This window comes from Rhinopithecus bieti, unplaced genomic scaffold (assembly GCF_001698545.2).
Source record: "Rhinopithecus bieti isolate Rb0 unplaced genomic scaffold, ASM169854v2 scaffold_1918, whole genome shotgun sequence".
Classification (NCBI taxonomy): Eukaryota; Metazoa; Chordata; class Mammalia; order Primates; family Cercopithecidae; genus Rhinopithecus; species Rhinopithecus bieti.
In genome coordinates this window covers 1954256-1970219 of record NW_016803680.1, presented here as the reverse complement: position 1 = coordinate 1970219, position 15964 = coordinate 1954256, and the positions used below count along the sequence as shown (strand labels likewise).

Sequence of the window (15964 nt, the reverse complement as noted above, 5' to 3'; positions counted from 1 at the left end):
TGTGGAAGACAGTGTGGCAATTCCTCAAGGATCTAGAACTAGAAATACCATTTGACCCAGCCATCCCATTACTGGGTATATACCCAAAGGATTATAAATCATGCTGCTATAAAGACACATGCACACGTATGTTTATTGCGGCACTATTCACAATAGCAAAGACTTGGGACCAACCCAAATGTCCATCAATGATAGACTGGATTAAGAAAATATGGCAATATACACCATGGAATACCATGCAGTCATAAAAATGGATGAGTTCATGTCCTTTGTAGGGACATGGATGAAGCTGGAAACCATCATTCTCAGCAAACTATCACAAGGACAAAAAACCAAACACCTCATGTTCTCACTCATAGGTGGGAATTGAACAATGAGAACATTTGGACACGGGAAGGGGAACATCACACACCGGGGCCTGCTAGGGGTGGGGGGAGGAGGGAGGGATAGCATTAGCAGACATACGTAATGTAAATGAGTTAATGGGTGCAGCACACCAACATGGCACGTGTATACATATGTAACAAACCTGCACATTGTGCACATGTACCCTAGAACTTAGAGTAATATAAAAAAATAAAAATAAAAAATTTTAAAAAAGAAAAAATCAGATCGAAATCATGGAACTAAGGATTCAATTAAGAAAAAATTCACTCAAGAGCTTCAAAAAAAGACTAGATCAGACTGGGTGCAGTGGCTCACACCTGTAATCCCAGCACTTTGGGAGGCCGAGGCAGGTGGATCACCCGAGGTCAGGAGTTCAAGACCAGGCTGACCAACATGGTGAAACCCCGTCACTAATAAATACAAAAAATTAGCCAGACATTGTGGCACATACCTGTAATCCCAGCTACTTGGAAGGCTGAGGGAGGAGAATCACTTGAACCCAGGAGGCAGAGGTTCCAGTGAGCCAGGACTGTGCCATTGCACTTCCGCCTGGGCAACAAGAGTGAAACTCTGTCTCGAAAACACAGAAACAAAAACAAAAAATACTAGCTCAAGCAGGAGAAATAACTTCAGAACTTGAAGACAGGTCTTCTAAAATTACCCAGTCAGACCAAAGAAAGAAAAGACAATAAAAGAATGAACAAAGCCCCTGTGTCACATGTAACACCATACAGTGACTAGACATTCAAATTTTGAGAGTTCTAGAAGGTGAAGAGAAGCCAAAAGGCATATAAAACCTATTTAATGAAATAATAGCTCAAAACATCTCAAGTCTAGCAAGACATTTAGGTATCTTGATACAGAAGGCTCAGAAATCCACAAGTAGATACATCCCCAAAAGGTGTTCTCTACAGAACACTGTAGTCAACTGTGGTAAGTCAGAGACAAAAAGAGAATTCCAGAAAGAACAAGAAAAAGCATCTAGTCACAAATAAGGAAATCCCCACAGACTAATGGTGGACGTCTCAGCAGAAACCTTACATGCTGGGAGAGAATGGAATGATGTATTCCAAGTGCTGAAAAAACAAAAAACAAAAACAAATGTACCAGGCAAGAATACTATACTCAGCAAAGTTAATCTTCATAAGTAACAGAGAAATAAATTATTTCCTTGATAAACAAAACTGAGGGAATTCACCACTGACTGGACTTAAAAGAAATGCTTAAGAAAGTCCTACACCTAGAAGTGAAAATGTGTTTCTAATAAGAAATAGTGTCAACAGCTTGGTACTGCCATAAAAATGCACATGTTGACCAACAGAAGAGAACAGAAAGTCCCCAAACAAAACCATGTATTTGCCATCAATTGATTTTTGACAAAGGTGCCAATAATACGCAATGGGGAAAGGATAGTCTTTTTAATAAATGGTGCTGGGAAAAATGACTATCTATATGCAGAAGAATGAAGTTGGTCTCATCTCACATCATATACAAAAATCAACTCAAAGTTGATTAAAGATTTAAATGTAAGACCTGAAACTATAAAATTACTAGAAGGAAAACCACGTAACATTGGTCTGGACAATTATTTTTTTTTTATTTGACCCCAATAGCTCAAGAACAAGAACAAAAATAGACAAATGGGATTGCATTCAACTAAAAAGTTTCTTAAAGGAAACCCACACACATACACAGACACATGAAAATCCACAGAGTGACGAGACAACCTTGTATTGGAGGAAAACACGATGTATACACCTGATAAGAAGTTAACATCCAAGTTATGTAAGGAACTCAACTCAATAGCAATAAAACAAATAACCCAATTTAAAATGGGCAAAGGATCTGAATACACATTTCTCAAAAGAAGACATACAAATGGCCAACATATATGAAAAAATGTTCAACATCACTAATCATTAGAAAATTGCAAATTAAAACCACCATGAGATACCACCTCACATTTGTTACAATGGCAAAAAGACAAAAGGTAACAAGTGTTAGTGAGGATGTGGAGAAAAGTGAATACTTGTACACTGTTGGTGGGAATGTAAATTAGTACAGCTATTATGGAACACTTTATGCAGATTCCCCAGAAAACTAAAAATAGAATGACCATATGATCCGGTATTCCCATCCAATTATATATTTAAATGAAATAAAATTAATATGTTTAGGAGAGATCTGCTCTCTCACATTAATTGAGGCATTATTCACAATAGTCCAGATATTACTCAACTTAGATGTCCATCAATAAATGAAGGCATAAAAAAGCAACTGCAACCAAAGCAAAAATTGACAAATGGGATCTAATTAAACTAAAGAGCTTCTGCACAGCAAAAAACAAAAAACAAACAAACAAACAAAAAAACTATCATCAACGTAAACAGGCAACCTACAGGGTGGGAGAAAATTTTTGAAATCTATCCATCTGACACAGGTCTAATATCCAGAATCTACAAGGAACTCAAACAGATTTACAAGAAAAAACAAATGACCCCATTAAAAAAGTAGGCAAAGGACATGAACACTTTTTAAAAGAAAACATTCATGCAGCCAACAAACATGAAAAAAAGTTCAACATCATTGATCATTAGAGAAAGGCAAATCAAAACCACAATGAAATACCATCTTACACCAGTCAGAATGGGCATTATTAAAAAGTCAAGAAACAAAGATGCTGGTGAGGTTGCAAAGAAATAGGAACACTTTTACACCGTTGGTGGGAATATAAATTAGTTCGACCATTGTGAAAGATAGTGTGGTGATTTCTCAAAATCTAGAACCAAAATAGCATTTGACCCAGCAATCCCATTACTGGGTATATACCCAAAGGAATATAAATAATTTTATTTTAAAGATGCATGCACACGGATGTTCACTGCAGCACTGTTCACAATAGCAAAGACATGGAATCAACCCAAATGCCCATCAATGATAGAAATGATAGATTGGATAAAGAAAATATGGTACATATACACCATGGAATACTATGCGGTTATAAAAAGGAATGAGATCATGTCCTTTGCAGGGACATGGATGGAGCTGGAAGCCATTATCCTCATCAAACCAATGCAGGATCAGGAAACCAAACACTGCATGTTCTCACTTATAAGTGGGAGCTGAACAATGAGAACACGTGGATACATGGACACAGAGAGGGGAATGGCACACCCTCCTGTTGGGGGGGTGTGATGTGGGGCGGCAGAGCATTAGGAAACATAGTTAATGCATGCTGGGCTTAATACCTAGGTGATGGGTTGATAGGTGCAGCAAACCACCATGGCACATGTTTACCTATGTAACAATTCTGCACATCCTGCACATGTAACCCAAAACTAAAAATGGAAATTTTAATAAATAAATGAAAGCATAAAGAAAATGTGGTATATCGATGAAATGGTATATTATTCATGCTTTAAAAAGAGGGAAATGCTGTCACTTGGGACAGCAGGATGACCCTGGAGGACATTATGCTAAAATAAATAAACCAGGCACAGAAACAGAAATACTGCATAATCTCACTTATACGTGGAACCAAAAACAATCAAACTCACAGAAAGAGAGAGCAGAATGGTGGGTACCAGAGTCTGGGAGGTGGAAGAAATGAGGAAATGTTGGTCAAAGGGTGCAAGGTTTCAATTAGACAGGAGAAATAAGTAAGTATTTAGGTGGCTGAAAAGTGCTAAAATAATGAAAACGATGGGTAAACAGCTTTAAAATTGAGAGCTCCTAATTATTAAAGGGTCCTATTGTGAGAGTAAAAGGCATTAGGAAAAGATATCCGCAATGCATATCAACTACCAAAATAACTGTCTTCCAAATACACTAGAAGTTCTTACACCTCCAAATGAAAAAAAGAATACCAAATGAAACCAAACAGAAAAATAGAGGTGGGCCCAATGGCACATGCCTGTAGTCCCAGCTACTTGGGAGACTAAGGCAGGAATATTGCTTGAGCCCAAAAGTCTCAGTCAGCCTAATAAGAACCCATTTCTTTTCTTTCTTTTCTTCTTCTTCTTCTTCTTCTTTTTTTTTTTTTTTTTTTTTTTGACAGAGTCTCACTCTGTCACCAGGGCTGGAGTTGAAGTGGCATGAATCTCGCATCACTGCACCTCTGCCTCCCAGTCAACATTTCCTACCTCAGCCTCCTGAGTAGCTGGATTACAGGCGTGCACCACCACGCCTGGCTAAGTTTTGTATTTTTACTAAACGGGGTTTCAGTATTTGGAGGCTGATCTTGAACTTGATCTTGAACTCCTGACCTCAAGTGATCCACCCGCCTCCGCCTCCCAAAGTGCTGGGATTACAGGCGTGAACCACTGCGCTCAGCCAAGACCTCATTTCTTAAAAAAAGAAATGTAATGAATGGGAAAAATAATCAAGAGGTCCGAGCAGACGTTTCACTGAAGAGAATATTCAAAGAGCCAATAAATGTCATAATATGCTCAGCTTTATTAATAATTAAGGAGATTACAATTAAAACCACCGTGCAAAGGAGAGCTCGACAGCGCTCAGAAGAGTGAGGACAAACTGGAATGTACCTGCAACCCTAAATCTGTCTCTCTCCAACTCTTATCAACACAACTTTTAGAATGTAATGCCTACTGCTTCATTTCAGCCTCCCAAATCTCATGCCACTTTGCTTCTGGCCAGCTTCAAACAGGAACCACATGGGGAAGAATTTTCCAGGAAATACAGTTCTCAGGATAAATGTGTTGGCACTCAAACAATCCAGAGCAATGAGATACTATGACACACTCACAAGACCTGATAAAATTAGAAAATACTGGTAACGCCAAATGTTGGTAAAGATGTGGAACAAACAATATTTAGGCATTGCTAGTGGGTGTGAAAATTGATAGAACTTTATTGGCAAACTTTGGCATTATCTACTAATGGCAACTATACACAATGTAACATTCAACAAAAAAGACACCTATAAAATGTTCGTGGCAGCATTCCTTATAATAATCAAACAATCCAAATGAAAATATCAAAATTAAATGGATAAATTGTGATACAGTCATACTATGGAATCATAGAAGTCAACTAATATAAATGAACTATAGCTACATATTTAATTGAATGACTCATGCAGATGCAAAATAATATAATGCATGATTCCATTTATTTTAAGTTCAAAAACAGACATAATTAACTGATGTTAGTGTCTACTTTTGGAAAAGTTATTTGGAAGGTACACAAGGGGACACCTGTGGTGCTGGCAGTGTTATTATTATTATTATTATTATTATTATTATTATTATTATTGTTATTATTACTATTTTCGAGACAGAGTCTTGCTCTGTTACCCAGGCTAAAGTGCAGTGGTGTGATCTCGGCTCACTGCAACCTCCGCCTACCGGGTTCAAACAATTCTCCTGCCTCAGCCTCCCAAGTAGCTGGGATTACAGGTGTGTGCCACCACGCCTGGCTAATTTTTGTATTTTTAGTCGACATGTGGATTCACCATGTTGGCCGGGCTGGTCTCAAACTCCTGACCTCGTGATCCATCTGCCTTGGCTTCCCAAAGCGTTGGGATTACAGGCGTGAGCCACCACGCCTGGCCCCGTTTTATTTCTTAACAGAGCCATAATGAAATGGGGTTGCTTTCTTTATGATAAATTGATTTAACCATAACCTTATGATTTGTGTACTTTTCTGTGTGTGTATGACAGGCTTAAATTTAAAAAAAATTAAAGAATAAATAGCATAAGCCATATGAATGAAGTCTGTATAACATCCTCTGGGCGACACAAAGGAAAAGGGATTAAATAATAGTTGAGAATTAAAGAGAAACATCAGCAAGGAGATGGCAACTGTGAAGGATGAGGCAGAAAGTTAACTGTGTTCACCAATCAGAGAGCACGTTCAAGAAAGACATTACAGTCAGAAGAAATAAACATAAGCAAGCTTGAAAATCAGCCGGTCATTTTCGCTGGAAGAAAAGGGAGTTACTGGGCTAAACAACAACAACAAAATGGGAAGTAGTTAGGTGCTAAATCACAGCAAATCTGTTTGCTTAAATGGATTTCATTCAGCAGATGATAGAATAAATCAATCTCTAAAATTATTTCTAGCCATCTGCATTACAGGATAATTACCCTGGCAACAACATGTGAGGTAGATTGGGGGTGAGTGAGTGGGTAAGGAGATGAGAAGAGCTAGTGAGAAGTAACGTGAACCTGATCTCTAAAGTGGTGTTGCCATTCATGAAGGAAAGAAAAAAATGACATGACCTTTGACAATACAAAAGAGATCAGTGAAATGGAGAGACCAGTGATACTAATAGCTGAGGCCCAAAGTTATTGGGCCCCTGCTATGTGCCAGGCACTGTACAAAACACTGTACGTGAATTTCCCTTTTTTGCCTTGCAATAGTAGGTCTGGGTAATTGGAGGGTGATAATTTTCCAGGTAATATCTCACCAATATCATGACGGCCCTGTATGTCAGGTATTATTAGTGTCAATTTACATCCGAGAAAATAAGCTAGAAAAGTTATATACGCCATGTAACAGAAATAATAAGTAATATAGCCAAGGATTCAAACCTTTGATTTATCAGAGTCCCTGAAACAAAGTGGATACTTAATAAATCAGTAAGGAATAAATAAATAATCATTGAACGAATCATTGATTAAATGGCTGATGATGACTGGATTTTGAAGACAACATATTCTGGGCTAAGACATAATACTGGAGGGAACAATAAGAGGTCATGTATTTTAAATAATTCAGGGATCAGAAATTTGATTTTAAAAAATCACAGCATCGGCCGGGCGCGGTGGCTCACGCTTGTAATCCCAGCACTTTGGGAGGCCGAGGCGGACGGATCACCTGAGGTCTGAAGTTTGAGACTAGCCTGGCCAACATGGTGAAACCCGTCTCTACTAAAAACACAAAAGAAAAGTTAGCTAGGCATGGTGGCTCACACCTGTAATCCCAGCTACTCGGGAGGCTGAGGCATGAGAATTGCCTGAACCTGGGAGGTGGAGGTTGCAGTGAGCTGACATCACACCACTGCACTCCATCCTGGGTGACAAAGTGAGATTCGGTCTCTAAATAAATAAATAAATAAATAAAAATAAAATAAAAATCACAGCATCATAGAATATTGGAAGTGAATTGTATCTTAATTCATTCAGGTATAATTCCAAGAGTCCAGTTGATTATTACTTTATTCCAGAGAGATTTTAGGGCAGTTGGCATTTAAATTCTAACTGTAATATTCTTGTGAAGTAGACTTCTAGAACTAAGATGAAAAACTATACCTAGAATTCTAATTAAAAACAAAGTTATAGAATATTGCCAAGAAGCCTAAGTGCTCAGTTCTTGCCTGCTACTGAAACACAACCATCTATCAGTGTTGACTGTGTAGAAATAATTGAACCTTCCACCAAATAAATTTGCCCCCCACACTCGGAATTTTCTACAGAAGCTTCATCTACCACAAGAAAAGGGGAGTTACCTTCAGTCGATTTTCCTTTTCCCACACAAGGGATTGAACAAGGGTAAGATGATTCAGAGAGAAGATACATACAAGTACTAAAGGAATGAAAATGCCAGAAAACATAAAGAAGAAATCATGGTAATACGATGGGTAGGAAAATCTCTGAACAAAAACGCTGACACTGCTGAACAGCATTTCTGCAGCTTGGCCGCTATGATATTGCATGATGGCCTTATCCAGGGAGTGTTGCACAAACAGGAACCCTTCACTGATGTACCCTAAATGAGAAAACAAAGATTGGTAAGTACAACAGACCAAAAAAACAGCTGAGCTGAACAAAGAGAAAGGGAATTAATGTATGTCAGAGATAAAGCTAAGTGTAAGGAGTCTCTTCCGATAGTCTAAATTTCAGAGCAGCTATCATGGTTTTGCCACAAAAAGACATAATACTTTCTAAAATGATCCTAACCCCCAGCTTACCAAAAGTGAAATATTGCGTGAAATTGGAGAGCTGCTTTCTGCAATCTCAATTAATTTAAATAAGTGAGAATTGGATTAATTATTGGATAGGTAAAGACTTTGATTCTGTATCCTGGACACTTGAAGAGAGAAATGAAGCTCATACAACTAAGTGACATCAGTGAGTGATGCTGAAGTGCCACAGCTGAGCGACATACATGAGCTGACGTCTGATAGTCAGTGATAAACCAAGTGTGGTCCTTTGACTGGTGACAGTATGCAAACAGTTTCTTAGCGGTGCATGAATTGAGCACAGAAATTAAGGACAAGCACTTAAAACTTGCGTAGAAATGTAGCATTGCCATAACATCTAAAAACTATTTTTTTTTTTTTGAGACGGAGTCTTGCTCTGTTGCCCAGGCTGGAGTGCAGTGGCCGGATCTCAGCTCACTGCAAGCTCCGCCTCCTGGGTTCACGCCATTCTCCTGCCTCAGCCTCCCAAGTGGCTGGGATTACAGGCACCCAAAAACTATTTTTTATATTAATTCACATAGGTCCCTGATATATCTGAGTGTTATTCCTGTGTCAGATACACATATTGTGTGTATTTTCTCCCCTAGCAATCTTGCCTTTTTATCTAATAGTGTCTTACATATGAGAAGTATTTAACTTTGATAAAGTCCTATTTATCCATTTCTTCTTTTTCCAATTTTTTTCAAAAGTGCCTTTTGTGCCCTAACCAATCACTGCCTACCCTCAAATCATAAAGATATTCTCATCAATGTTGCCATAGAAGCTTTATCATTTTAGCTTTAGGATCATCTTGAATTAATTAATTTTGTGTAGGCTGTAAGGAAGTGATCAAGATTCATTCTTTCCATAGGAATACCAAGTTACTCCAGCAAAAGTTGTTGAGAAGATTTTCTTTCCCCAGTGAATCATACTGGCAGTTTCGTAGAAAACCCCGCGACCATATGTGTATATTTCCGGACATCCTATTCTTTCTGTTGGTCTATTTGTTCATCCTCACACCTATATGACAACGTCTTAATTACTGTAGTTTTACAGAAAATCTTGAAATCAGGCAGAATATGTCCACTGACATTGTTCTTTCCCAAGATTACTTTTCCTAATTCAGATCTGCTGAGACCAGCTCGGTCGTGGAGACCCTAACCCAGCAGCACTAGAGGAATTAGACACGCACACACAGAAATATAGCATGTAGAGCGGGAAGTCAGGGGTCTCATAGCCTTCAGAGCTGAGAGCCTCAAACAGAGATTTGCCCACATATTTATCGACAGCAAGCCAGTGATAAGAATTGTTTCTATAGATTAGAGATTAACTAAAAGCATTTCTTACGGGAAATAAAGGGATGGGCCGAAATAAAGGGATGGGTCTGGCTAGTTATCTGCAGCATGAACATGTCCTTAAGGCACAGATTGCTCATGCTATTGTTTGTGGCTTAGGAAAGACTTATGCGGTTTTCCGCCCTGGGTGGGCCAGGTGTTCCTTGCCCTCATTCCGGTAAACCCACAACCTTCAGTGTGGACATCATGGCCATCATGAACATGTAACAGTGCTGCAGAGATTTTGTTTACAGCCAGTTTGGGGATCAGTTTATGGCCAGATTTGGGTGCCCGTTCCCAAACCAGATCCTTTTCATTTCCATGTAAATTTTAGAATAAACTTGTCAATTTCTCCAAAATAGCATGCTGAGGTTTTTTGTGTTTGCTTTTGTCTTTGTTTGGAGACAATGTCTCACTCTGTCACCCAGGCTGGAGTGCAGTGGTACGATCTAGGTTCACTGCAACCTCCACTTCCTGGACTCAGGCAATTCTCTCGCCTCACCCTCCCTAGTAGCTGGGACTACAGGCACACGCCACTGTGCCAGTTAATTTTTTTTTTTTTTGGTATTTTTTGTAGAAACAGGGTTTCATCATGTTGCCCAGACTGGTCTTGAATTCCTGAGCTCAGGTGATCTACCCACTTTGGTCTCCCAAAGTGCTGGTATTACGGGCATAAACAACCACAGCCCGGCCCGTGCTAAGATTCTGACTGTGTGTATATTGACCCTGTAGCTCAGTTTAGGGAGAATTTACATTGTAACAATTTTGAGTCATCCAATCAAGGAAGTTAAAATATTTTACCACTTGTTGAGGTTCTTTAAATTTTTCTTTTAGAAGTGCTTTGTTATTTTTGATGTAGGCTTATTATAATTTATTTTCATGTATTATACTTGTATCTTGGGATTTTAATAAGTTAACACATTAGTTGCAGTAGGGTTTTTTTTTTTCAATTTCCTTTATCTGTATACATGATTCTGTCACCTGCAAAGAAATATAATTTCTTTCCTTCTTTTCCAAAATTAATGCCTTTTATTTCTTTTTCTTTTCTGGTACAGATGAGAACTTCCAGGAATATGCTGAATAGAACTGATGAGAGCAAACATTCCTGGTATCAGGAGGGAAATGTTCAATTTTATCAGTAAGCTACAAATTTTTGGCAATGTGCTTTATCAGATTGAAGAAATTCATTTTTTGGTACCTCGGGTAGGAAAATTTTTAAAAAGGTACTTTTTGGCTGCGCACGGTGGCTCATGCCTGTAATCCCAGCACTTTGGGAGGTGGAGGTGGGTAGATCACTTAAAACCAGGGGTTCGAGACCAGCCTGGCCAACATAGTGAAACCCCGTCTCTATCAAAAATACAAAAATAAGCTGGGTATGGTGGCACATGCCTGTAATCCCAGCTACTGGGGAGGCTGAGGCAGAAGAATCGCTTGAGCCTGGGAGGCGACGGTTGCAGTGAGTTGAGATCACGCCACTGCACTCCAGCCTGGGTGACAGAGGGAAACTGTCTCTAAATAAATAAATATTATATATATGTGTATGTGTGTGTGTGTGTGTGCGCGTGTGTGTGTGTGTATGTGTGTGTATATATATATATATATATAATCTTAGAAGAAAAATAGTCTTTGCAGAATAGTTGCAAAGGCAATACAGAGAATTTCCATATACCATGCATTCTCAATGGGGTCACAGTATATGAACACACCTACAGTGTATCTGTGGTATTAATATTTCATGGGGAAGCAGATATGGAAAAAATGTCTAAAGGTCTCCTTAGAAAGGCAATAATAAAAAGATTGATAAATACTACTATATATCCTGCATGAAACCTCCCTAACTCCCTAATATTACATTTTACATTACCATCATACATTTGCCAAAACTAAAAACAAAACAAAACAAAAATTGGTGCATGCAACAGCATTTATATTTTACACAAACTTTATTGCATTTTACCAGTTTTTCCTGAATGTCTTTTTTTTTCTGTTCTAGGATCCCATTCAGAATACTGCATTGCATTTAGCTGTCACGTCTCCATACTCTCCTCTGAGCTGTTAAAGTTTCTCATTCTTTCCTTGTTTTTCATGACCGTGAGAGTTTTTAAGAATATTGGTCAGCCATTTTGGAGAATGTTCCACAATTTGGGTTTAATGTTTTCTTACTAGCAGACTAAGGTTATAATGCAATAACATAATGCATAAGAAACATAAGATTTCATTTCAAATTTTATGACTGGAAAAATAATATTTGAAAATTATTATTATGAATTTTTTTTGGAGACAGAGTCTCGCTCTGTTGCCCAGGCTGGAGTGCAGTAGCATGATCTTGGCTCACTGCAACCTCTGCCTCCCAGGTTCAAGCGATTCTCCTGCCTTAGCCTCCCAAGTAGCTGGCATTACAGGTGCCCACCACCACACCCAGCTAATTTTTGTACTTTTAGTGGAGACAGGGTTTCGTCATGTTGGCCAGGCTGGTCTTGAACTCCTGACCTCAAGTGATCCACCTACTTCAGCCTCCCAAATTGCTGAGATTACAGGTGTGAGCCACTGCACCCAGCCTGAAATTATTTTCAAAGAGAATAACATACATCACAATTCTGCCACCCTAACAGAGCAATTGTTTTTATATTTGGGTATCTGTCGCGGTTTTATGTTGATGAATATGCAGTTAACAGAGCTATAATTTGATAACAGAGTTCTGAACTTGGCTTCTACAAAAAGATCTCATGAATATTTTAATGACTGCACAATGCTCTGTCAAATTATATTTATATTTGTACTATTAACTTACCATACCTAAGATGTAGGTTATTTCACATTTTTAAGAATTATGCTAAATCAATCAGTTTATTTCTTTGGTTGAATAGTTTCCTAAAGGTAAATTTGCAAAGTTATTGGTAAAAGCAAAGCCCCCACACTAAATCCTTATAAATGGTAGGCTGTATAATAAGTTGACATTTTAAAATTACTATAGTTATATTAAAAATCACTCATCAATCCAACAGTATAACACACAGTTACAATTAATCAGGTTGTGTTGGTACCTACAAATGTTCGTTACGTCATGTAAGTCAAAAGTTCACAATTAAACTACATGAAAATATAAAGATACACAATGGTAAGGACCAGGAAAGGATAAAAGGCAATAAAAATATGTTGTTCAAAGATACAGAATGTTTCATATGGGGTTTTGGACACATTTAAAAATTACCAAAATAGTAAGTTAAAAATAAGCAGCTTCCATTGCAAGAGTAAAGAAACAGAAATTTAAATATGTAATGGCTTGTCCTATATGACTGGGATATTAAGAATAAAGATCTGCTTACCAGGACTCCCCCCATTTTCATCTTGGTTTCTGGGTCCCACCGAAGGGATAGGTGGAAAGAGAAAATCTGTCAACCAGCTTCCTTCTTCATAAACATTTTCCAGCATATTGCTCTTCTTTTCATTACTAAAACGCAGGTAATATTTTACCTAGAAGGGGCAATAAGAAACAATCAATATCTAAGAACTCCCCCTAATCCGCAAATAATTAAAGAATGATCAGAAACAAAAGAAAGTTAAAGTACAACTGGGAATATGTGATTTCGAGGTAGACTGCCTGATGAGGCTGAAGTATATTCTGGACACCAGGAAACGAGAGCAAATTTGTCCTAGGGCATCCATGCTCTGACTACATCTAAACTCAAGCCCACCTCCTTTAAATCCATCCTTTGTTAATTTTGTGAAATTTTTTATTGAGGTGTCAGCAATACTTAGATGTATACTACAGGCTTGTGGTAAGCAAATATAGTGGCAATTTGTACATAATTATGAATTTTTTTCCCTAAACAGAGAGATGGCTGCATACTAAAATGAAATGTACCGGCATTATTAATTTTCCTTCCCTTTATGTCAGTCAAGTGTAGTGTTCTAAGAGGAAAATCTCTTCCTCTCTTAAAAGCAATGATAACATAAGGCAGACTCCGATATGAGAATAGAGGAGGAATGTGATAAGATCTAAGTGTGGAGTGTTGCATAATCCAATTATTAAATGAAAAGGTAGTATTACTTTTGGAGAACTGAGTAAATGTCATGCTGAGGTTAACTAACTTTAAAAGATAAAAAATGGACCAGGCACGGTGGCTCCTGCCTGTAATCCCAGCACTTTAGGAGGCTGAGGTGGGTAGATCACTTGAGGTCATGAGTTCGAGACTAGCCTGGTCAACATGGTGAAACCCTGTCTCTACTAAAACTACAAAATTAGCCAGGTGTGGTGGTGGGCACCTGTAATCCCAGCTACTTCAGAGGTGAGGCAGGAAAATCACTTGAACCCGGGAGGTAGAGGTTGCAGTGAGCCAAGATCACATTACTGCATTCCAGTCTGGGAAACAAAGTGAGACTCTGTCTCAAAAAAAAGAAAAAAATAAGATAGCAAATGGACCAAGAGTTGTCAAAAGTCAGAAGGCTCAGACCAGAGAAATCAGGAAGAGTAGGAGGGACAGGCAGAGGCCATAGGTCTGGATGAATATTCATATACTCAGTTATCTAGACACAAGTTTTAGGGACTTATCCCATGTTCAAGGAGGCAGCCCCTATTCCTCAAGGAGCTCAAATTCCAGTTGACGAAACATACTTACATTGTAGTATAAACTCAGTGACAGACACATGGTTAAGGTATTCATGGAAGGATGCAGGAGGGAAGGGGTACATGTGGTCAGAAGAGGCAACACAGAAAAAGTCACAGCAGCAGTTGCACAAGGTAAGCATGTGCAAGCCAAATATAGGGCAGGGAGAGGGAGACCATGCCAGACAGAAGAGGTGAAGTTTTCAATTGCACCAATTTAAATTTAAATTGCCAAGCACAGTGTATACCATTGAGCCTAGATCAGCATCAGTTTACAAGGAGTCACCATCTTGAGGGACACTGACCTATATGGAGGAAGTTATGGGGTGGAATGAAAGGATACCTATTACCCTAGTTAAAACCTGGCAGTTTTCCTTACTTTTTTGTTCCATTGACAACCATCTGTATCCTAAATGCAGAATTTTGGCTCTGGGCATATCTATATGTTGTACTTTGGTTATTTTACTCAACACCAGAGACCCTAAGTTCAAAGCACTGTCCTTGCTTCTCCTTCTTGGGGGGTTGTTATCAGAATCTTCCTTGGTGTTTGCAGATGTTCTAATTTTGATTCAGCCTGCTTCAGTCCTCGAGTTATTTTCTTTCTTTATAATTAGAAGAGAAATTATGAGACTCACTCAAAAGAAAAAGGAAATATTTCATGTTATGTTCCCTGCTAATGAAGATGCGTATGTTTTATTTACTGCATCAGGTGTTTTGTCCCAGGAAATGTGCATTTTCTTTACCATCATCTGTAGGGCTACAGACAGCTGCCCTATCAGATGCAATAGCAGAGGCAATGTCCACAACTGTCAGCGTTTCCTATGAGTCCAGTTTATGAATAAAGCCTGGCAGGTAGTTAATAAAATTCCTTCCACATCAGCATGAGGCACTAGCTAAATTAAGGCATGGACACTGAAGTTAGTTAGATCTGGATTCCAATCCCTGCTGTACCACACATAAGCACTACGATCTTGGGAAAGCTATGGTCTCTCCACTTACAAAATGGAAAAATGAACAATACCTCTACTTCATTAAATCTCTGGAAACTGGAAGTAGAAATATGAGGTTTCTGCATAAAACTTTCTCACCTTCAGTGGCAGGGGATCATTGCTATTTTGAAGTCATGGTCAAAACAATAGCGGCCAGAACCTTTTCAGAGTTATTTACTTCCTTCACGTAATCTTCAAATTCTTCTTCTGAGGAAAAGCCTAGAACTGTAGAGAGACAAAAGTCTAATATGTGAGTTGTCCATATAAGAGCAAAATATATGATAGCTCTTCCTACATGTAAGATGGGAGACTATTTTACATGGATAAAAGGCTACCAAAATATTGTTATTAAATTTCAAAACACTATTGCTGAAACATTGACATAATGAACTAATGGATACCTTGAGTGCATAAAAATGTTAGGGGTTTTAAAAAATTTGACCACAAGTTTAAAATCATAATGAATTATTATAATAAATACAGTTAAGTAAACCAAGGAATAAAGGATGCTTCAAACAGTGTTTTGAAAGTTCCATCTTAGCTGTGCAAAAATCCCCAATAAAACACTGGCAAACCAAATCCAGCAGCATATCAAAAAGCTTGTCCACCATGATCAAGTGGGCTTCATCCCTGGGATGCAAGGCTGGTTCAATATATGCAAATCAATAAATGTAATCCAGCATATAAACAGAGCCAAAGACAAAAACCACATGATTATCTCAAT

At 38.4% G+C, this 15964-nt stretch overlaps 1 protein-coding gene across 1 annotated transcript in view; it reads right to left on the bottom strand.

The window, feature by feature from the left end:
* Positions 1-15964, bottom strand: part of LOC108513759 (ATP-binding cassette sub-family A member 3-like) — a 163109-nt gene that overhangs the window by 117565 nt on the left and 29580 nt on the right. Inside the window, 4 exon segments of the mRNA XM_017849615.1 lie at positions 7859-8118; positions 12972-13119; positions 15340-15373; positions 15375-15465. Coding sequence (XP_017705104.1) covers positions 7859-8118; positions 12972-13119; positions 15340-15373; positions 15375-15465 — 533 coding nt within the window.